At 39.0% G+C, this 22,957-nt stretch overlaps 1 protein-coding gene across 2 annotated transcripts in view; it reads right to left on the bottom strand.

The window, feature by feature from the left end:
* Positions 1–22,344, bottom strand: part of magi3a (membrane associated guanylate kinase, WW and PDZ domain containing 3a) — a 134,123-nt gene extending 111,779 nt beyond the window's left edge. For both annotated transcript variants that reach the window (XM_082145382.1, XM_082145383.1), the window contains exon 1: positions 21,251–22,344. In XM_082145382.1, the coding sequence (XP_082001508.1) occupies positions 21,251–21,557 (307 nt within the window). In that variant the 5' untranslated portion in view covers positions 21,558–22,344. The remainder of the gene's footprint in view (positions 1–21,250) is intronic.
* Positions 22,345–22,957: the final 613 nt, after the last annotated feature.

The raw sequence follows: 22,957 nt of genomic DNA, 5'->3' as shown, positions 1-22,957 counted from the left end.
GTAAAAGGACACGAGCTCTTGAAGCTCCACCCTCTGTGCCGGGAGCAGCAGCTCATTTGCATTTAAAGAGACAGACACAAAAACAGTACGTTTTTGCTCACCCTCAAAAAGTGACCATTTTAACATGTTATATACAAATTTCTGTGGGGTATTTTGAGCTAAAACTTCACATACACACTCTGGGGACATCAAAGACTTATTTTACATCTTGTGAAAAGGGCATTATACCACCCCTTTAAAGACATGACCTTTCTCCAAAGAGCATGGCCTATCTAACAAAAACTTTTCTCATCATTCAAAGTTGGTAACACCTTAAACGTGCTCATATACAAATAACATTCTCCAAAAGCATGATCTGCTTTTTAAATGGCTCACGACACATGCTGTAGACATTTACGCATTGTCTTTAGCAGAGGTAAATATAGCTAAGGCAGCTGCCAGTGAATGCTTGTCTTTGCTAGGCATTTGTGTATCCATGCATCCTTGACAAAGAGATAACCCACTTCATTGAGCTCCCTGGGGATGAAAACGACAGCACAATAAACAGTGGGAACCATTCACAAGTCATTTTTCACGAGTCCAAACTGCAGCAGCAGGGTAGGCAGTAAAATGAGTCATTGTGCGCGAAAAACGATAGGGTTGCTTGACACGGTGAGACGCATTAAATATAAATGAAACACCACAGATGGAATAAATTATGAGAGAGAGATCCAATTCAAACAGAGAACACAAGTAATTGTCATTAATGAAGCCCACAAGCTTAATTTACAAAACCAAATGAAAAGCAGTTTCATAACTGCTTTTGTGGAAATATTTTGACACGGTGACCGCTAGTTAATGATTAAAACACCACATACTTAGGGTAGTGACTAATGAAAGAGATATTTAAACATTCCTGTGACAAATGGACAGCCTTGACCTGAGAACATCTAAAAAACGTTACTATCCAGAAGTCATGATTGGCATATTGTTTGAGTTTACAAGTATTTGTGGGCCTCAGAGGAAGTTCAAGGTTCTCTGCAGGTTTGAAGAGCTTTGCTGATCTGCAGCTTCCTCCAGTGAGGGTGGTTTCAAAGGGCAGGTAACTGCGCCATGCTAAGGGAGATCACAAACAACACTAATTAGCTTCTCTTCAGACAGCAAACAAAACCCAGGATGCTCTGAATAAACATCCACACAGACTTTGAGATCAGTTACTACACAGATCTGTCAGACTGCTGGTAACAAGGTACCTGTGTGAGGGTCTAGGTTTTGTTACCGTCTCTGACTCATCCCATCCCATCTCAAACTCATGCCATCTGTCTAGCGTAAATCGGGACGAGTGTCTGTTTTCATACAGCAAAGCAAGCTGAAATGTAACGGAGGATTTGTTGCTTTGTTTATAGTTGATATGTTACTGAAAGAGATACTGATTGTTGCGGAAATATCTTTAAAAGGAAAACAAACTATGTATGACCACAACAATAATCTTCTCTTCAATTAAGCATAAAGGAACGATGGTGCTTTGTTGGAGGCCATGGAGAGTTCTGGAAATACAGGCTTTGTGTGGAAACACGATACATAGAGTTACTCCCCGAAACCCACAAACTGGAGCAGCTAGTTTTCAGCCGCAGTCATTTCTTATCAATCAGTCGAAACAGGAAGGACTGTTTTTAACATGGATACAAACTGAGAATGACCCACCGCAACTGAACCCGTTCTCCCTCCCCAACTAAACGGAGAATCACATTGACGTGAACTGCAGCTTGCAACTCAATTGACTAGCATAACTTGTACTCGTCCAAGGAAAACAGAACGTTTAATGAGAAAAAAAAACTATTTTATCAAGTGGGAATTACTTGAATTTTGAGTGCAACCAAAGTGAAGTACACTAAAACAATGACTCCGTTTACACTTGGCATTAACATGCGACCCATATTCGGATGTTGACCACATACACATTGAAAAGACAAGTGTAAACGCGCTTCTGATCGGAATGTAATCCGATCAGCGTGTCCAGGTTCAAGGTAGTCGAGAACGCATTGTGATCGGATCTCAGTGTAATGTAAACGCAATCCAGCCATCGTGTCTGCATTTACAGGTGGACGTCACACAAAACCCCGCCCACTGTCATTTACACATGAGCGGGGCACAACCTAACGCTTTTTTGACTTTCTCCGTTTCTGTCAACCTGTTCAGAGTATTTACACATCGCATCGCATGTTAATGCCAAGTGTAAACGCAAAGCCTAAATAGCTATTTGGCTAATGGTTAAAGTTGGCATGAAATGGAAATCTATTTTCCAAATGCATGTTATTGGTCTTATTGATCAAGAAAAACTAAGTATATGCTTGTCACATTCACGTTAGTTTGGACTCGTTACGTTTTGTATTCACCTGCCTTCGTCACTAATTACGTTCAGCTGTGCACTCATCAGTCACCATCATTAACACCTGAATATGTGTTCAGTTCTGTTTCAGTTCAGTGTCCAGGTTAAGTGTGTGTTGCTCTCCGTTTGCCTTTCTGTTGGATCTTTTGAGAATAAACCTTGATATTGGATTCTATACATCTTCCTCGTCTGTCTGCCAGCAACCACCCAAGACAATGCTTTTGTTTTTAATTTTTAATTTTAAATATTTTTAAATCAAAACGTCATAACTCGACCTTCTGGTGAAACTACAGACTTGCCCTACACTTTTTTTCTTTTAGATAATCCATTTCACTTGAATGTATGCCACAATATGGAAGAAAAGGTCTATTCGTACATCGCGACTTTAACATGATCCAATATCCTATGTGGCCTAAGTGTTGTCAACAGAAAAGGAAAAAGACGTTTCAGGGGAAGAGCAAGTGAAAATATGAAAAATGTATTAAATATGAAGCCAAACTTCTTTGTTTTTCTTTGGAATATCATGATTCGTTCATAACAAGACTAGAAACATGCATTAAGAAAGAAAATGGGGTTAATTTTAAGGTTGTGTTGACTTTTCGCACTGTCTCAGGTAAATGAAAGCATTGTTGCAGATGAGTTGCTCGATCGAATGACAGTCTCTTTTGCCCTTATAGCTCAGCCATCACCATAATCCTCCTCTATATTAACAGGCCTCTTCAACCCCCTTCATCCTCCCTAGAAACAATGGCCCAATTTATTCAGCTTCCTGTCTTTCTCACATCACAGGACAATAAACAATGGTGAAATTAAAGAGAGAGAGAGAGAGAGAGAGAGAGAGAGAGAAAGAGAGAGAGAGAGAAAGAGTACAAAAGAGAGCGAGAGATGGAAGGTCAGAAAAGATAAGTGAGAAGAGAGGAGGAAGGACAGACGAGAAAAGACAAAAGAGAAAAGAAGAGAGGAGAGAAGTGAAACCGGGGAGCTGGGGCCGTTTATGCGCCCTGCCACCCCTCATCACAGGCCAGAGGTTGATGAATGAATGGAAGAGCATCCCAATAATAGAACTGACCAGAGCGGTTGGGATGATCACCGTGAAGTTGTGGCTGTGGGGGTTGTGTGAGGCATTTGAAGAGGAAAGGTCAGGGCTTTGACCCCGGCTGGCTGGCACTGGACTCATCTGCTTCAAGTGTCAAAACATGCAGGCGAAAAGGTGCAAAGTATAAAACAGCACCCATAAATGAATTACGTAATCCCCAACAGTTCACACATTCACTTCCAGGAGCCAAACAAGAAGTAACTCAAACCCTAAATCAAGTGTGGCACAGCAACATTTTATTCAAAATGACTGCCGTGGAAAATCTCTGCGACCAAATAGATGGAAGCCACTGAGAAAAGAGTGTTCACCGCTCGGTGTTTACAACCCTCGATCACCTATTTTGAATACAAACCTCTGCTAACAGCAGTGAGTTGAGACAATAAAGCTGGGCATATATTTGCATATCACAGAGCTAGCTGGAGCTAGGCGATAAAACGCATCCATAAATCTGGATAAACAAACCGAGGGCCTGGCACACACTGATACAGAGAGGGAGGGCTGCAGGTACTGCGGCTAAAGACGCATCTCCAGTCCTTTCAAGCTAATCTAATCAGTGTTAAGTGTAATGAGGCAAAGTGGTAAGCAACCTGGCAGGTCTACATGATAGTCGTGGCGCTTTATAAATCTAGTAAGAGGAGTTCCTCCGGCGACAGTGATTGCTTTGTTGTTTTGATGTTGTTAGGGAAAAAAACTCTTGTACAATTAGCCAGACAAGCAGTATGCTGAAGTCATGTACTAAATCATAAACACATTTTCTAAAATGCATGCTGAAGATTTGTGGATATGCAATACAGTACCGATGATTTCAGGAGCATCCTGCATCAACTTGTTTTAGCTGATCATTATTATTAATAAAAATACTGTAATTAATAATATAATATTACCAATATCTATCTAATTATGATTAATTAATTTGAATTATTAAATAACTAAGGCAATTTAGCACCTTCCCTAAACTAGTATTTTGTTTTGAATTGACAGCTTAAAAGGGCATGACACTTCTGTATGATTTAAAGATGCCCTTTGGAGTTTCTCAAAATGTTTGCCAATTTCCCGTTGCTATATTTAAAACGAATCCCATTTCTTGGCTGCACATTCTACTGATGAAGCCTTTTAAAAAAAATGTTCAAAATGTTTTATGCGCTGAACCTCAGGAAAAGGGAAGCTGCCGAGTGGAGTCTGGTGCTGTCAAACACAGTTCATCCGGGCCTCAGACAGTCATAAATCGGGCACTGTCAGTTTGGTCTCATGATACAAGCTGAGGAACAGAGGTGGCCAAGGTCTGCTCCAGCTGCACGAAAAGTCTCTCCCACTGAGGCACAACCTGCCATGCATCTGCTAGTGGGAAAAAAGGAGGCAGCTGGAGTCAGACACACAGAGGGCCTTTCACACCGATCAGAACACAGAGAATCCGGGCTCATATGGACCTCCATGCCATCACACAGCTTATTTAATATCAGGATTCATTTATAAGCGGATTTGAGTTCACAGACTTGACTGTCTAGTTTTACTCTGGTTTCAATTGGCTACAGGCCAGGAATGACAAAATTTCAACAGTACCATCATGCCATTCCAAACTAGTTTGGCATTTGTCAGAATGCAAGCAGCGACAAGCTCCCGTCCAAAAGTGCCAGATGTCCAAAACCCCTCTCATTATGTCCTTGGATCATGGTCAGGCAGGTTGTGGCTCTCGAGGGGTGGCTGTCAACAACTATTTCAACTTTATCCATCATCTGGGAGGTGCTTGCGAAGCCAAAAGGCGAGTGCTGAAAAAGTGTTGAATCAGTGAAAGAGCTCGGCTATTTCCTTGACCCCCAAGGAGCTCATTTGCAGTCTTGGCGGTCCCGTATTCCCTCGATATTTGCGACCTGTGAGCGGTGGCAGCTTATGAATCCAAGCTTAATACATCTAATCGAAGGCATTTCCATCTGAGAAAGATGAGATGCTTTTTTTCACCCTGTGTGAGCGTGTCCATGTTTTCGGAATTCAGCTCAGGTTGCAAGGTCAAAGCGGGAATGTTTTAGTTTACAGATGATCTGCTATGCGTGTCTCCGCTACAGCTGACATTTACAACAATGTAGCATATGGCTTGTTCATATTGTGGAAAACAAATAACACACAAAGAAGCTACAAGAGTAGGCTATACAAACAGAAGAAGCTTGCGCAAACGCAAGTACCTCGCATCAAAAGGTTAACATTCCTGCGTGATGACACCATGCTAGTGGTCGGGCCACATTCTGTTAATATTTTGAAACACCCCCACCACCACAACCACCTCCTCCTCAATGACAAGCTGGAAGGGATTTCAGAAGGAATTCTCAGAACAACACAATAGGACTAAGTCCAAAGGGTTGTGCTAAAGAATGAGTTCATGTAAGTGTAGAATTAAAGGCATTTTTAAACATTAGCTCAGATGCTTACAGCATGTTGCTTACTGACCCCTTTCCAGGAATACCTCAGAAAAGATCCCCTTTAATACACCAACAAATACTGAAAACAAGTGGATGAAGGTGGAGGCAAGGAAGAACAAGGCTCCTGGGTGCTTAATGACCCTTAGAAAACTTTACAAAAACACTCAGGTTTACTCAGTAAGTTTTTGTTTACATTTTCACAGTTCTTTTCTTTGTCCCAGTATATTTCAACTTTATAAGGACACCCATGGGTGTGGCTTTATGATGTCCGTTTAATAACTAATTTAAAGAAAGTAAACAGGTCAGTTTTTGGGACTGACAACCGCATTTACTAACAGGTGTGAGTCTCGAAATGTCCTGTTCAAAAGATAGCTTACAGTAACACAGTCACTGACAACAAGTAGTCCAGTCCAGTCCTGTTCCTTTCACATAGCACAGTTTTTACGAGAACACAGTTGTGAGTACTGGAAATTTAAGGGTGTGAGTTCAGTCATAGAATGTTGTTGTCACAGAATGCTGAACATTGTCACTCCCATAATTAACTGAACTGTGTGTGAAAGTGACCGTATTAAGGACTCAAATACAGGGCCGACAACCGTATTCTGCTGCAGTGAAAATGTGGCCATAATTTCTTTGTTTTACTTAGTGATATTATCTTGGCAGAATCCATGAGGGCACAACTTGCTCCATGAAGTTCTGAAGGATCATGTGACACTGAAGACTGAAGTAATGCCTGCTGAAAATTCAGCTTTGCCATTACAGGAATAAATTATACTTTAAAATATATTAAAATAGAAAACAGTTAGTTTAAATTATACACAGTAAAAAGTGTTCAGTTCACTTACTTAAAATTTAGTAAACCCGTTGCCTTAAAATTATTATAGTAATAAACTTGATACTTAATAGAAAAAAATTATTTATGTGAACTTGACAATTTCAAATTACTTTTTTAATTTTTTATTAAGCATGAAGTTTATTTACTTAGTAATTTTAAAGGCAAAGTCAACTGATCACTTTTTACAGTGTAATAAAAATGTACAGTATACTGTATTTTTTAGCAAATAAATGCAGCCTCAGTGAGCATAAGATTTTTTTATATATATTTTTTTAATGTTTTTTAAATATTACTTTGTAAATTAAATCGATGGCATTTCATATGTACATGATTACCATTTGTCTTCCATCAGAAAACAAGTGTTAAAATCATATATCATGCTGAATCTACACTACAGGGTCTCTAAGAAAAGCGCAGCTGTATGACACAGCCAGTGCAAACGCCTGTTAACAATAAGCCATTGTAAGCTCCTTCCACCAATGTAACAATGTGTACAAATGGACATTCTTCACATTCCCTGGTTATTTTGAATTCTCTATTCACACAAACACGAGCTGTAAGTCAGACAGATATGCTAACATCAACATATTACCTAGAATTTAGAGTGCTTATTTACATCTAAATAAAATAGTCATTCTTCATTTCAGCTTATTAAAAATACATTGAGTTATAGTTTGTTTGGTCGACACAGGTTACCACATTATACTCAGTTCAGTGTGTTCATCTGTATAACCATGTTAAATAATGCATTTCTGTTTTCTGTAACTGGAGCTGACTTGTCATAATCCTAAACCACTGCTGCTGCAATAGCTCACAGTCTACTATTTTTTCTATAGATAATAAAGCAGGCTGGGTGTTAAAAAAACAAAAAACAAAAAAAAACTCACTTGTGGATATTGGTGCAGACACATCTGCCTCCAAGCCTCAAATTTATATTAATACCACAGTACCATCCCTGCATCCCAGTTTATTATCTGAGCTTTTATAGCTGAAAAATTGTCTCAGAAGACATGAAACTAGAAAGCTTATGCTGATAAGGGACTTGAAATGTAGGAAAGGCTGGTCCAGTGGTTATTCGCACATTTTAAGCATACGAGTCAAGAGACTACTCAGACTTTTTAAAAAAGGACGAGGGCCCGGAGAGGCAACAGCCGAGGAGTACTGATTGAAGAACAGCAAAGAGCTGGACAGAATGACACCCAATCAAATTAAAACTGATTTCAGAGCTCTGTTAGACCTTTTGTTTGAGATGTTGACATTTTGGGCTGTGAAAATGAGGATGCACAAGTCGTGACCGTCCAGATATAGCAGTGATTTTTTTGTGTGTTTGTGTGTGTGTGTCAGTACTATTTTAATACTATAATTTTACACACATAATATATCAAAACTCTGTATGCAAAAATCAGAACATTGCTGTTGTCTATATTTTAAGTGCTTAGCCAATGGGATAATATTAAACTTTTATTTAAATAGTAATTAACATTTACATTTTTTCTACTATTTCCATGAAATGAAAGCGCTTCAGCTAAATTACCTGCATAAGATCAATACTAAAGATGTTAATTAATAAAATGAATGTGATATTCAATTAGTATTCCATACACTGAATATCAATGCAGTGCCGTCAAAAAAAGTGCCATAATAATGATAGTCAATTATGAAGCACCAACTGGGAACTATATCTTCAATGCTGTCATGATATAATTGTTGAATGTTTCTTAGATGTACAGTATGCCAAAGTGCCGTAGGACAAGATTTTACACCTTTCAGCAAGAAAAAGTCATCAGCGATTCATAAAACAAGATCAGGTTGTCAAGTAAGGACAACCAACCATAATAAAATAAAAGAGATCACTGGTCTTTTTTCTAATGCCATTTAAACGCACAAGACACACACACACAGTCTTTGATCTCTGAGACATTGTTCACATCAAAGGTTGCATTGAGTATTCTAGGTTTGTATTCTATGTGGCCTGATAATGCAGTCAAGTTCTCTGTACCGTCAGCTGAACTGGGCTGGGAAAACCATTTGCATTTATCCTCTTTTAAGACCATATGGATTGCTAGTGGTCTTGGTTGCTCTTCACCTGACCCTTCACCTTGGCCTCAAAGCTTTGGCTAGAATGCTGGCATAACAGGACAAGGCTAGCCAGATCAATAAGCTGTTAACAGACCTAACCATCATGGCTAGCCGATGGCCTGCGCAGAGATCTTGACATCCATGAATTCTGATGAGGACATGGTGTACTAATCTTGTGGGTGTAGAGATGAGCTGCTGCAATGAGATAAGTGGAGCGTTTAACTGTACGCTGGGAAGGTTAGAAGAAAAAATACAATCATTCACTGTCATCTAATGCAGGAGATTGTCTCTAGGCCATCCATTTCAGATTTAGATTGAGTTCACGATAACTCACAGTCACAGACAGCCGCCCCATCATGAAGCACTACTGCCATCGTTTAATGCAGGGTGAGATGTTATGTATCATTTAATGCTCTCCCAACTGCATAAACAACGGTATAACCCCATGAAGCCAGGATAGTTTCAATCATTGGCCATTTGTTGCAAAGCCCCACCCATTTTACAACTCACCCAACCATTAAACCAAACAGCCGGGCTTCCAGGTGGGCCAGTAAAACATTGATTTAAAGCAAAATGTCCAATAAACAATTACATGATATTTCCTATGCAAATTATGCTTTTATAGACTTCCAAATCGAAGCATGGCATCAGGAAGGAAGGAAGGAAGGAAGGAAGGAAGTCAGGGGGGAAAAGGAAGCAAGAAAGGAAAACAGGCAGGCAAGAAGGAATTTAAAACTTAAAATTTTTTACATTTAAAACCCCTTACCCGTCAGGGATCACTGGTGGATTATTGTAGTTCAAAATATGTTTGAGCTTATATATCTCAATATTAATAACAGTCTGGTTAATTTTGAGTCTTGAACTATTAACTCTCAAGGGTTGGCTTTCTAAATGTATGTGTATGTTTCTATTCAGAATTACTTATGAGCAGTAACCTTTTTATTTTGGGTATGTCATGAATGCAGCACTTGCCAAAATTGGGGGTGATGAGGAAGGGGTTAAGATAGAAGTAAGGAAGACAGAAAAGACAGGAAGTCAGGAAAACAAGAAAAATGAAGGCAAGCAGGTAAGAAATCAAGAAGGAAGTACAGAAGGTAGTCAGAAAAAAAGAGAAGCTAAAAGAAAAAGGGGGAAAGGAAGGTAGGCAGTTAGAAAGGCAGGAAGTAAGTCAAAATGGAAGGGAAGTAAGAAAGGAAGTCAGGACAGAAAAAAGGAAGTCAGGAAGTAAGGAAGAAAGAAAAAAAAAGGATGGAAGGAAAAGAAGAAAAGAAAAGGCAAGTACGAAGGAAGGACAGGACCAGACCAGACCAAACAACCAACCGACATTATTACCATAACGTAAGACATTTTTGGGTAGTCATTCTCGTGCAGTCTTAAAAGAATCGCCACTGAACCACAAACAAGTTGTCAATTCAGCTATAACTCTCTCATTATATAATACACTTTCCAAGGTATGCTGGGACATTGGGACTCTGGGTAAATGGAATAATCTCAAAGACTCGAATGCAGCTGCTCCAGTGACATTATACAGAGGAGAGAGGCTTAAAATTCCTCCACATCCTTTAAATGTCCTCCAAGGTCTGATGTTGTTGAGGCCTTGGAGGACACAGCAGCGGTCTGAGATTCAGTCATTCAGGCAGTGTGCTGTTAGCATGAATTAGAGTCACATTCAACGAGGAGGAGGGATGTTTACACAGGTGAGAGATGATTTCAGCTGTGAAACTAACATGATCTGTTTAAAATAACCAAAAGACACGGCAAGAAAAGCCTCCTGTAAATAAAGCCGTACGGAGCAGCACCTGTGATAACGCTACATACGACCGGCAGGAAACATCTGTGGAGATCTGAATAATCACAAAGTGAGCAAACAAATAGCTACCGTCTACACAGCCCTCAGCACCACACAAATCCTATCAGTGTAATTACCTTTCATCTCAAAAGGGCACTAGAGAGGAACAATCCATATTCCTGTCCTAATTTCTCATTTTCATGCAAAAGCATGCTCACACACACATTGAGTGCTCAAGAGAAGGGCAAGTTATTTGCAGGCATTAAGACTTCAAAAGGCCATCACTTCTCATTCTCTGGTGGTATGCACTACATGCCAGCACAAGAATAATAAAGACCCCTGGATCATAGAAACAGCCACAATAAGGCAAAAACAAAAGGGGGGGGGGGGGGGTTATACCACAGACCACCTCTCTGTCCTTTGAAGAAATAAATTTGGTTCATTATCTTTGTTACAGAGTTTGCTTTGTCCACTCAGGAGGCCTTATGCCCTTCTGATGTCTTAGGTCTGTTTCCACATGCAAGTAGTGAGGTTGCGTCTCTACTATGAATATAAAGCAATTTTTGTGCAAATACATCACTATTTCCTTTAAAAATGGCCATAAATTATAAAATAGATATTAGGAGTGAGCTACTTAGGAGGACTATTAAAAACATGTCTGACATAAAAAGTAAGTTACACAAGAATGGTTTTCATACCACACATTTACCAAAATATTGACTTTTTTAAAATAGCATGTCAAAATGCATAATTTTCCTGTTAAAAGCTGCTTTGAAACAATCTGTATTGTACAAAGCGCTATATAAATTAAGGTGACTTGACTTGAGTGTGTGCCTGGCTTTAAGCACTAAAAATCACTTTCCCATCTCTCTAATGTTTTGCAATGCTGTATCTCCTTATCGGCTCCACAGCTGCTTTTCTCCTAATCCAGATCACTTTTATTCATTTAGTAAAGCTCTTTTAGGTTCTTGTCACAACCAAAAGTGACAAGAAATCTTTATCCTCCTCACTTGTTGACGACGGGCACGAACACAATCAGACATTCTGCATTCATTTGTCAGTTAATTATTCATGTCCATTCCCCCTCACAGCATAAGCATCCTTTCATTTCCTGTTGCCGCATTAACCGAGAAACTGCAGACGATTGCTGCAAATCAGACTGAAAATATCAAAGCCCACTCGGTTTGACAATAACAGTACTTGGGAGATGAGATATCAGATCTTTGCATGGAAAAACACCTCCCAGGCTGCTTCAATGGACCTGATCCATCAGCTGCCATGTGGTTTTCAGCTGGAAGACTATGTAATGTTGGCATGGGTCACGCTGACCACATATCTCCAGGGAGAATAAATACCAGGAATGTGGCTTCTCTGATGCGAGCCAATTAAGTCGCATAAACAGGAATGCACGACTGGCTGGCATGAAATTGAGGAAATGCCTCTTGGGATTGTGGATGACACTGAATGAAACCGCTTTCTCATCCTGCAGCCAACATCTGTGAAAATAAAATGAAAAAATGACATCGCTAAAAGCCACTTTTGGTGATCTCAGCCCTTCCACTTTCATTTCCATGTCATCGCTTGTCATTAAGACTCCACAGACAGATAAACAGTGGTGGAATGGTGGAATGTTCCAGCACATCACAAGCAGTGACAAGTACCAGTGCAACAACAGCAGCTCTCTGCATACTCCCGCTGACAGGGAGGCTGATAAAGGGGCTGAGCGTGTGAGATGGTTTCTGCAAGGAGAGGTTTGAGACATGCTTTAATATTCCAAGCAGATGCTCCTATCTTGGGCTCTGCCGCACCCATCCCCCTCATGCATGGGAAGCTGAGGGTGTGTGAGCAGATTTGGGAATTATTCCAGACGGGAGGTGTACAGATGACCCCCCAAAAAATATATACTTTAGTTGTGCTTCTCTTTTAATGGAATGATGTGGGGAGCAATTGAATCTGCAAGGCATTACTTAAAATTAAACTACGGAGTGGTAATTTAACAAATTATGTTTCACTTCATGAATGTTGCAATCAATTACTTGTTGGCAGCCTACAGGTTGACTGAAATGTTGCTTTTCCTGTAGAATTCCTCTCAGTGGGTGGTAATATCTCTTACTACTGCAAACAATTACTTCTTAATGAGTTTAATTAGTCTTTTTTGACTTGTTTTCAATGGAAAATATCTAAAATAAATGAAATACCTATTCTTATATAGCAACAATGCATAAGCTATTAAAGGGATATTTCACCCAAAAATGACAAATCTGTCAACATTTATTCACCCTCATGACAAAAAGTAGGATTTTTTTTTTTTTTTCTTTTTTTTTTTTACAAGACATCCTGTAAAACCCCAGTGGGAGTTATTTTTTTCACATAAAAGTCAAAGTCAATGGGCTAAATTTTGTCATTATATGGACGAAAACAGTTTTATTTTGATTTTTTTCAGAAGGTGAGAAAACAATGACATGATTCATTTTGCGTCTCTTTAGGACTTGTTTTTAAAGATTGTATCTTGAATATAAAATTTATTTATCCAACATTTAAATGTATTTTGTCTTATTGCACTGGCATTTTTATATATTTTATATTATATAAAATACATATTATTTTATTTATCTTTTTAGGGCCCGAGCACCGATGGTGTGAGGACCCTCTTGGAATTGCTCTGTTTATTATTATTATTATTATTATTCTTCTCCGCATTTAATCGCATTTTTGAGGGCCTAAACATGCTCGAAAACTCACGAAACTTTGCACACGTGTCAGAACTGGCGAAAATTTACATCTGATATAGGTTTCAGAATTGGGCGGGGCAAAATGGCTCGATAGCGCCACCTATAAAAGTTCAACGGAGTGCGCCTCCCGCTATGTTCCACGTACGTTTACGAAATTCGGTACATACATGTAAGGACCTAATACCTACAAAAAAGTTTCTTGGAGCGTAGCCCTAAACACAACAGGAAGTCAGCCATTTTCAACTTCCTCTCAGATTTTTGTGCAGTTTTTGCCATTTTCATGCCTCATACTTTAACGAACTCCTCCTACAGTTTTAATCTGATCATCTTCAAATTTGGTGAGTGTAATCTTAAGGCCTTTGCGACGTTAAATTGCGAAGATCTTGAGTTTTCGTCGAAGGGCGGGTCCTCGGCGGCCTGACAAATTTCGATGTTTCGCCATGAAACAGGAAGTTGCTGAAACTCAGGCATGGAATGTCCAATCTGCCCCAAACTTCACACGTTTGATAAGCGTTCTGTCCTGAACACATGACCATGCTCATATTCAGTTACAGTCATAGCGCCACCTGCTGGCAACAGGAAGTGACATGTTTAACATTGTTGTGAACTCCTGATAACATATAAAAAAGTGCCAGCAAGTGCTAAGCATGCTAACAACATACTAGACACATGCTAAAACATGCTAGCAAACACTTAGCTAATTGCTAAAGCATGCTATTACTGCAATTAAATAGGAATTTGCTGTAACTCAGGCACGGAATGTCTAATCTGCCCCAAACGTCACACATTTGATAAGAGTCATGGCCTGAACACATCTACATGAGAATATTCAGTTATAGTAATAGCGCCACCTACTGGTAACAGGAAGTGTCATGTTTAACACGTTGATGCCGTTCTAGCAACATGTTAAAAATGCCATTGACTTCTAAACATGCTAGAAACATGTTAAAACATGCTAGCAAAACTTAGCTAAGTGCTAAAGCATGTTAATTCAATGAAACAGGATGTTGTTGTTACTCAAGAAGGCAATGTCCAATCTGCGCCAAACTTCACACGTTTGATAAGCGTTCTGTCCTGAACACATGACCATGCTCATATTCAGTTACAGTCATAGCGCCACCTGCTGGCAACAGGAAGTGACATGTTAAACACTGTTGTGGACTCCTAATAACATATAAAAAAGTTCCAGCATGTGCTAAACATGCTAACAACATACTAGAAACATGTTAAAACATGCTAGCAAACACTTAGCTTAGTGCTAAAGCATGCTAATACTGCAATTAAATAGGAATTTGCTGTAACACAGGCACGGAATGTCCAGTCTGCCCCAAACTTCACACGTTTGATAAGAGTCATGGCCTGAACACATCTACATGAGAATATTCAGTTATAGTAATAGCGCCACCTACTGGTAACAGGAAGTGTCATGTTTAACACGTTGATGCCGTTCTAGCAACATGTTAAAAATACCATTGACTTCTAAACATGCTAGAAACATGTTAAAACATGCTAGCAATACTAAGCTAAGTGCTAAAGCATGCTAATATAATGAAACAGGATGTTGTTGTTACTCAAGAAGGCAATGTCCAATCTGCGCCAAACTTCACACTTTTGATAAGCGTTCTGTCTTGAACACATTACAATGCTCATATTCAGTTACAGTCAAAGCGCCACCTGCTGGCAACAGGAAGTGACATGTTAAACACTGTTGTGGACTCCTAATAACATATAAAAAAGTGCCAGCAAGTGCTAAACATGCTAACAACATTCTAGAAACATGCTAAAACATGCTAGCAAACACTTAGCTAATTGCTAAAGCATGCTATTGCTGCAATTAAATAGGAATTTGCTGTAACACAGGCATGGAATGTCCAATCTGCCCCAAACTTAATATGTAACATGCAAGAAACATGCTAGAAACACATAGCTAAGTTCTAAAGCATGTTAGAAATGCTAAAGGAAGTTGTTGTAACTCAAACATACAATATCCAATCTGCCCCAAACTTCACATACTTCATAAAAGTCCTGCACTGAACACATCTACAAAGCAATATTCAGATATATAACCCCACCTACTGCCAACAGAAACTGAACTGGTTAACACAGTAATGCAGTACTAACCACATACCTATTGTGTACTAAGCATGCTAAAAACATACTAAACATGCTAGCAACTACTATATACTGTATACCTCCTTAAATGCACATTGCCCAACCATGCTCTGTCTTCCTAAAGCCAACGAGTGACGATGGCACGGGTGCGAGGGCCCTTTCATCGCTGCTTGCAGCTTTAATTATTTATATAGATTTAAAGTCAGTGGGGAAAAATCTGCCGACACAGTAAGATAAAATCCATTTGTTTTAAAGATACAATCTCCGGAAGTCTTAAAACCTTATGCAGCATTTCTTCAAGTACAATTATCATTTCAATGATTTTTACATATTTTATCTGGAAAATTAGACAAATGATCACATTAAGAATGTGACTTTTTGCACTATACAACATGACAGCATAGCACAATTAAACATCTCACATCTCTGCAAATTAACAAAAGTTGTTTTTCCTCAAATTGTGAGGAGCCACACTAGAATGTGAGTGTTGCCAACAGAGAAACGATTTTATTCATTTCTCTGAGGCAGGTTGAAACATGCAAACACACTTTTAATAAGACAAGACCGACTGATAAAAAAAGCGGGTTTGAAGGGAGGATAAAACGAGGATGGGAGAGAAAATGCATTCTGCTCCTGTCAAATCTATGTAACAGCCACTAGAGATGATTACCACTGAAAAAATATATTTCTTATTCTTACACCGAATGAAACTTTAGGGAAAGGACTAAGGGTGTTTACATAAAAAACTTTTAAAAAACTGCGTGAATGTTGTTTGGTGACTAAGCAACGAGCCCGAGGCCCTCAGAGAGATGAACAGACTTGAACTGTGGTACAGTTTTATAGATGTATGTCAAGTAAAGTTATATGACCAGAGCTGCTGCTTGTGACAGACCGCTCATGAGCTGCGAACATATTAAAGGAAATCACATTAAAGCTACCTCCCTGTTTCACAAAGCTGATATAACCCCTGTCTACTCCATAAACTATTGTAATCAACTGGCGAAGAACAAAACAGATTTACCTCACACTGCTGAAAAAGGGGGAGACACTACAGCACACATTCTAAAAAGATAACAGTGCTGAAAGTAAAGTTTTAGTTACGATCTAATAAAATGAGACAGTTGTTCCTTTGTCATGACAAGTAAAGACAAGATTAATACGAAATACTTTGCCATGATAACATACCAAAAACACAGTATGAGTCTCAAAACAATCACTGCTTCATAATGCCCTAGAGCATCACGACAGGAGGACTAATGTAAGTCAGCCTGTGAGTCAGTAATGATACACTCCCTCACCCTTCCTCCGCTCGCACATTAACACAATGTGTGGAAATTGCACCATTGCGGTCAATCAAGGCCACACTCAGACAATGGCTTTGAGCACAATTTCACAGATGTATGACACACAAAAAAATAAAAATTCCTTCATCTGGTCCGGATGTATGACGGCAGTGCAAAATTATGGTTATGAAATGTTCTGCTCAGAGATGATTTACACCCTGAAATTTGTTCAATATTGAAAATATGTTTACTTGTTTATCTATTTGGCAAATTGGCATCTATTAAAGTAAAATACTATTTGGTCCAAAAGTCAAAGGACACTAATAGAAATTTTCTTTGCAAAGTAATAGACTTTTCTTTTTCTTTTTTCCAACAGATTTTTCACAAAATATTACAAACTAGCTTATTTGGTTAGTGATAAATGTCTAAACCAGGGGTCACCTAATAGCAGACAGTTATTGGTTCCGTCAAGCCGAGAAGACATAATGACATAGTGCATTATGCATTGCACCATTTTAGCACCAAACACGTATCAATTTACATTTTGTTTGAGATACCTCTGCTTTGGCCCCAATATCGTGTTCCCTTGATGACAATTTTGACTATTTAGGACTTTTTACTTTTGCAAAGTACTACTGCTCTCCACATGGAAATGTAACTATTCCAAAAAAGTATTGCCTGGACCTCCGCTGGGATGGAAATATGGAGGCTTGACCTCTTAGAGCTTTAATTGAATACCTCAGTGCAGAATATTAAAGATTTATTATTCACATTATGTCATAACAATTAAAATTCTTCAAAATTCTAAATTTTTTTAGGTTTAAATAATTTTTTTTGTGTGGTCTCATGCAAGCGGGTTGGCAGAAAAGGTGTGGGGGTGAAAAACAGGAAAAAAACGGAGGAGGACATGACAGGTTAGACTGAATATGTGGGAGGCCAAGAAGCTTCACGCCTTGGAACAGATAAGACTGGAAAAGATGAGCATGAGCCACAAGTCCACTGGTCAGGAAAGGATACAGCTGATAGAGAGAAGGCTCTGTAAAACTCACCGACACATGGCAAACTATGCTGGCTAACTTTAGACCCTTCACAAATGATTTTGTCTGTTTGAGAAAGGAAAAAGATTCACATTTTCCTTCCTTATGCTGCTTCCTTGCATTGTTTTCTTACTGTCTTGAGCAACACTTGCCATAACTTTAGTTATGCTCCACCATTTGTGGCCTAGGAGCCTTGTTGAGCCCAGCCAAAGGATGAAGGCCCTTGAGCTTCATATCAGCTGTGTCGAGAATTTAAGGCTAAATGGTCTCCTGGTACCATCTGATCTTCTTGAGCTGGCCTCTTCTATGGACTCCTCATCAATGATTGAGATGGTATGAATTAAACATAAACTGAGGGACAGAGAGAAAACACTCAGCCACACACACACACACTTGGCCACTGAGCAGCAGGAACATAAGAAACTCAGATGCTCTTTCTTTAGAAGTCAATATAAAATTAGGCATACACCAACATTAAAATATTATATTAGCCAATATAAACTATTTCATCTAAACAAATAATAAAACTACCAACTAAAAATAATACTTTAAAATGCTTCAAGACAAGTGAATTTAAACATCACAACAGTATAATGTACAGTATGAAAAATGGGTTGACTTTGAGAACTGCTAAAGATTAGGCTACATCAAACAGTGTTATCATATTATTAGTAATATTCGTTTAAAATGAGACGCCAAACCAGCATGCACATTTAAATAGCTAATATCAAATATCCAATCCCGATTAATTAAAATGTAAAAATGTAACTTAAAATCATTGACGATATAATGACCAATCATGCAAGTGTGTATACAGTTCAAATAAAGTTTAGACTAATTTAATTTACCATCATATATGGTAATTGCGCATCAAATATGGTAAACTCAGAAAGTTACACATTTGAGCATATTTAAGGTTATTGGGTTATATTTACAACTAAATGCAAGTAGTCGGACAGAGAGCAAGCATGTGTGTCCAATTTAATTCTGTATTTTCAGCTAAACATAGCCTAATCATAAATATGTCTATGGTGTCACCACTGCCCTGTGCAAGGTTTTAACTAAGGTTATTGTTGTTAATGATTACAAAATATTTTTTTTTATACTTACCATATTAACTCTATTATTTGTTTAAAGTATCATGAGAGTATCTTATTGTGAGATCAGTATCATGTATCAAGCCAAATCATTGTTACACCCCTAGCATTTCATATTTTTCTGTTAAAACAGCCTCTTTCTCATCCCAGCTTTATATGCATAGACAACTATAAGTAAGCAGTTCACAATTGGTTTTTCCATTAAAAAAATGTAAACAGAGATGCTGTCTGCTTGAGCACCCCGACCAGCCTGTCATACTGTAGCAAAACCGAACATTTCTAATAGAATACATGCTTTCAGGTGTCCAGTCCTCTTGCTGAGTCACAAGCCAGACAGCACACCACAGATTTAAGATAGTAATTGAATCAATTAGACTTGGACTCAGTTCAAAGCTGCAGGCTTTGGCAGCTTTAACAAACTCACACTACGTTAAAATAATCAGTAAGAGACATCTGATGCTAACCCATTCACTAATACCAATTTACACTGATTAGGAAGCGCAAGGAGAACTACATTTTCATATTAGGTAATCCACTCTACTTCATTTGCAAGCCCAAATTAAACAGACGTAGAGAGTGCCCATAGCAACATAAAGCTCTATGATTAAAATCATCTCCAAAAGAGCATTATTTGGCATAAAGGAGTCAAATGGTAATCCTTCAGGCAGGCTAACACGCTAAATGAGGTGGACAGTGGCTGAAGGGGAAGCTGGGAAGTCAGACGACATCTGTGCTGCAGGCAAAGAGGATTACACACACCAAGTTCAAAGCTCTAAATGTTTAAGGAGTTTACACAATTTCTAGCTGAATGGCTGAGATACCTATAGCATCTGGATCAGCTTTTGGTGATGTGAAGTCGCACAGACATACTGAAGAGTCATGCACTCTTAAAACAATAGGCCCACCCGTTCACTCTTAACTTCTTATATGATGCGGGGGTTGTATTCATGAAACATCCTTTTAAAGTTGGCATAAAGTTGCAATCATCTTTTCTTCACTATTGTGACGTACATCTAAGCGAAACAGCTTTTCGAACAAGAACAAATGTGTGGGGGGTCTTGATTTTGTCCTTGATGTTGGGACTTGATGGGGAATTGATTGACACTAGCAAACACCATCAGAGAATGAGGGCACATAAATTTAAAAATGATATGCATGGATAAATCATACATAAATACAGTAATACTTTTTGTTTTTTAAAGGATAGTCCATTTAGATTTTTATCACAACTTCAAAATCTGACAAGGGTTTAAATGAGATGGTAAACAAAATGCTTTTTGGTGGTGAGTAGACAGATAAGATTCTGAGTTAGGATGTTTCTGTAATATGATCCACAAACGGGTCATGTTACACAATTCAAAGCTAGATTATGTTATCTGGTACCCATGGTGATTCTGTAAGAAAAATGCATGTATTTTATGGCCTCTGATCCCAACCTGTCCTGAAAGCTAAGGTCTTGGCTGCCTTTTGTAGATCCTCATTATTTCTCTCCAACAAACAGAAGATTAACAGTCCAACACCTGTAAACACTTGTAACCTGGCTTTAGCAGTTTAAATAAACCTTGGGAGTCTATATGGAAAGTAAAAGTATCTACCAGCAGCACGATTAATGAAATCATTGTGGTTGCCCACAAACAGAAAGCATCTAGTGGTATCAAAACTTCCTCATGATGGATAGTCTCAATTTCCTCCTGTTGTGGTAACAGTGATAAATGGCTTACGTTAAAATCCACTTTTTCCTTGAGAGTCCCATTTAATCAAAATGCCAACTAAGTAATTATAAGCAAATGCTAGCAATAGAATACAAGGTTGATATTGGCTGTCTCAAAACCTAGAGAGCTGCCTAAATAACTAATTATTATTACCTGAAATGTCCTTAGCCCTGCGTTATCGTGTTCCATATTTCACACTGTAGATTTGTAAGCCATCGTTCTTATTTGCATATTTATCAGGTCAATAACATTGATTGGACAATAATAACCGCTTATCAATTTCGCCCTTCAGATCCTCTCAGACTGTATTTTGTCTTCTAGTCAAGTCACAGCGCTTTGCTTCACATTAATAAACTGGGAAATAATAGCGTTAATGTTATAAAAACCATCAGTTAAGAAAACAATTAAGTTTCAGCCGTAAAGCAGCCATACAGAAGAAGACAGGTGACTTCTGAAACATTGAAACTACACACAGCGCGTGAAAGTTTCTGAGACTAGCCAAAGTCCATGAATAACATAACATTCGAGCACAAGCAGTCCTCATTCAAAATTACAAACGTTACTTAACACGGTCTTAAAAACTAGCTTTTACCAGGGCTTTAAAAATTAACCCTAGTGCTAATTGTAGAGTGTCAAACTGTTGTCTCTAGGTTTGTACTGTAGCTCACTATGTTTTAGAAATTGGGTTAACAAACTAACCTGGCTTTACAGTCTTCAGACGGAGGGGTTCACGAAAGTGGCGGATGACGGCGAGGGTGTCTCGGTTTGTCAGTCCGCTAACAGGCGTGCCGTTCACCTCCAGAAGCACATCTCCGGGACCAGGTAGTCTGCCGACATGGCACACTAACGCGTCCGACAACACCTGTCCGAGGTACGGGAACTCTCCGTCCTCGGCTCCCCCGAGTATCTCCAGCATGGCGCTGAGCTCCCCGGCGTTACCCCACGAAACGGCGCATTCCTGCACTTTACCGGACCAATGTTTCTTCTTTTTCAGCGTCTTGGACATGATTAATCCCTTTCGTAAACGAGTCTCTTAAAAACAGGTTATTTCCTTATGCAAAAGCGTTTAAAGCGCAGTAAAGCACAGCGGCTTCATTCCCATGTCTTGGTGAAAAAGATAAGAAAAGGTTTCAAAACTTCAGAGTCGGCATCGCTCGGTTCTTAAAGCATATTCCCTGTATGGTTCAGTCAAAATTCACGTAAATTCATCTGGATTGAGACACCAGCTCAGACGAAGGTAAACGGGCTCTTCATTGCCTTAAAATCTATGCTAGACCTCACTGCTCACCAAGAAGTGTCGCCAAATATCGTCTTCACGATCCAAACAAGCGCTTTCTAGGAGAAAAAGACACGGAAATAGCAATAAACTACCACCCGAGGCAGGACAGCCTTTATCCAGGCACATAAAAAAGAATACAGCCTCGCTTGGTAATACCGGCTGAAGAATGAAACGCCGTAGAAAAACACTCACATCCGTGTGTAATCCCTCGCGATCTAGGGCGACTGTTGTTAACTTGGGTTTCGCGCACCTGTTCCAATGACATCAGCTACCGGCGCGTTCACGGGAAACGACGAACAACAATTGTACCTGGATCGGGAATCACGACTAACTAGGTCCACTGTCCCACGACATTTGATTCACGTAGAAACGCCCTCTTGTGTGGGTTGTTGTTGTCTGTGTAGAGCTGTCATCGCACGTCGTTGATTTTTGTAGGCGCAGCTTTGCAACTTTGTAGATTTTCACCTTGTTACTTGCGCCAAACGAGAGCAGCGACTGTCAGTGGTGCAGAGTGGACGAGAGCGGGGCAGCCAATGAGAGCGAGAGGGCGGGCTTTCCCATACTATTTCACAATAGCAAACTTCAAAAGCCTGTCTGCCATGCTTCTAGGGCTGAAAGGGGTTGACTCTGTTGAGAACAAAAATACTTGCCGCCCTTCATCACAGTCTTGAAAATGCCTGATGAAATGTATTTTGAAGATAGTAAGTGGTCAAATGAAAATCAAGGGATTTTCTTGGTAAAACTTTATTACAATTAGCCTACATAATAATAATTACATCAATTTATTTGCATAGTACCTTTCATTAAAAATGCAGCTCAAAATGCTTTACAATAAAAACAATAAAAGTAGGCTACTTCAAATGAAAAATATTAAAAGAACATAAAGATGAAACCCACTTTATGATAAGAATAAGATCATAAGAATAAGAAGTTACAATTAATATGCATAAAAAAGATTATACAATAACATTATACAATGCTTTTGATCAAATATTTAAAATGTGTGATTTCAAAGAAAAGAAATAGAACTTGAATTAGGTTTTAAATAGGCCTATCTCCCAATTTAAATCTACTCCACAGACCACTGGGTTCCCCTTTAGATGCCCTTCAGGTGTTCACTGAACCCT

Source organism: Leuciscus leuciscus, assembly GCF_965113295.1.
Source record: "Leuciscus leuciscus genome assembly, chromosome: 18".
NCBI classification, from domain to species: Eukaryota; Metazoa; Chordata; class Actinopteri; order Cypriniformes; family Leuciscidae; genus Leuciscus; species Leuciscus leuciscus.
This window is presented reverse-complemented; position numbering and strand designations above follow the sequence as displayed.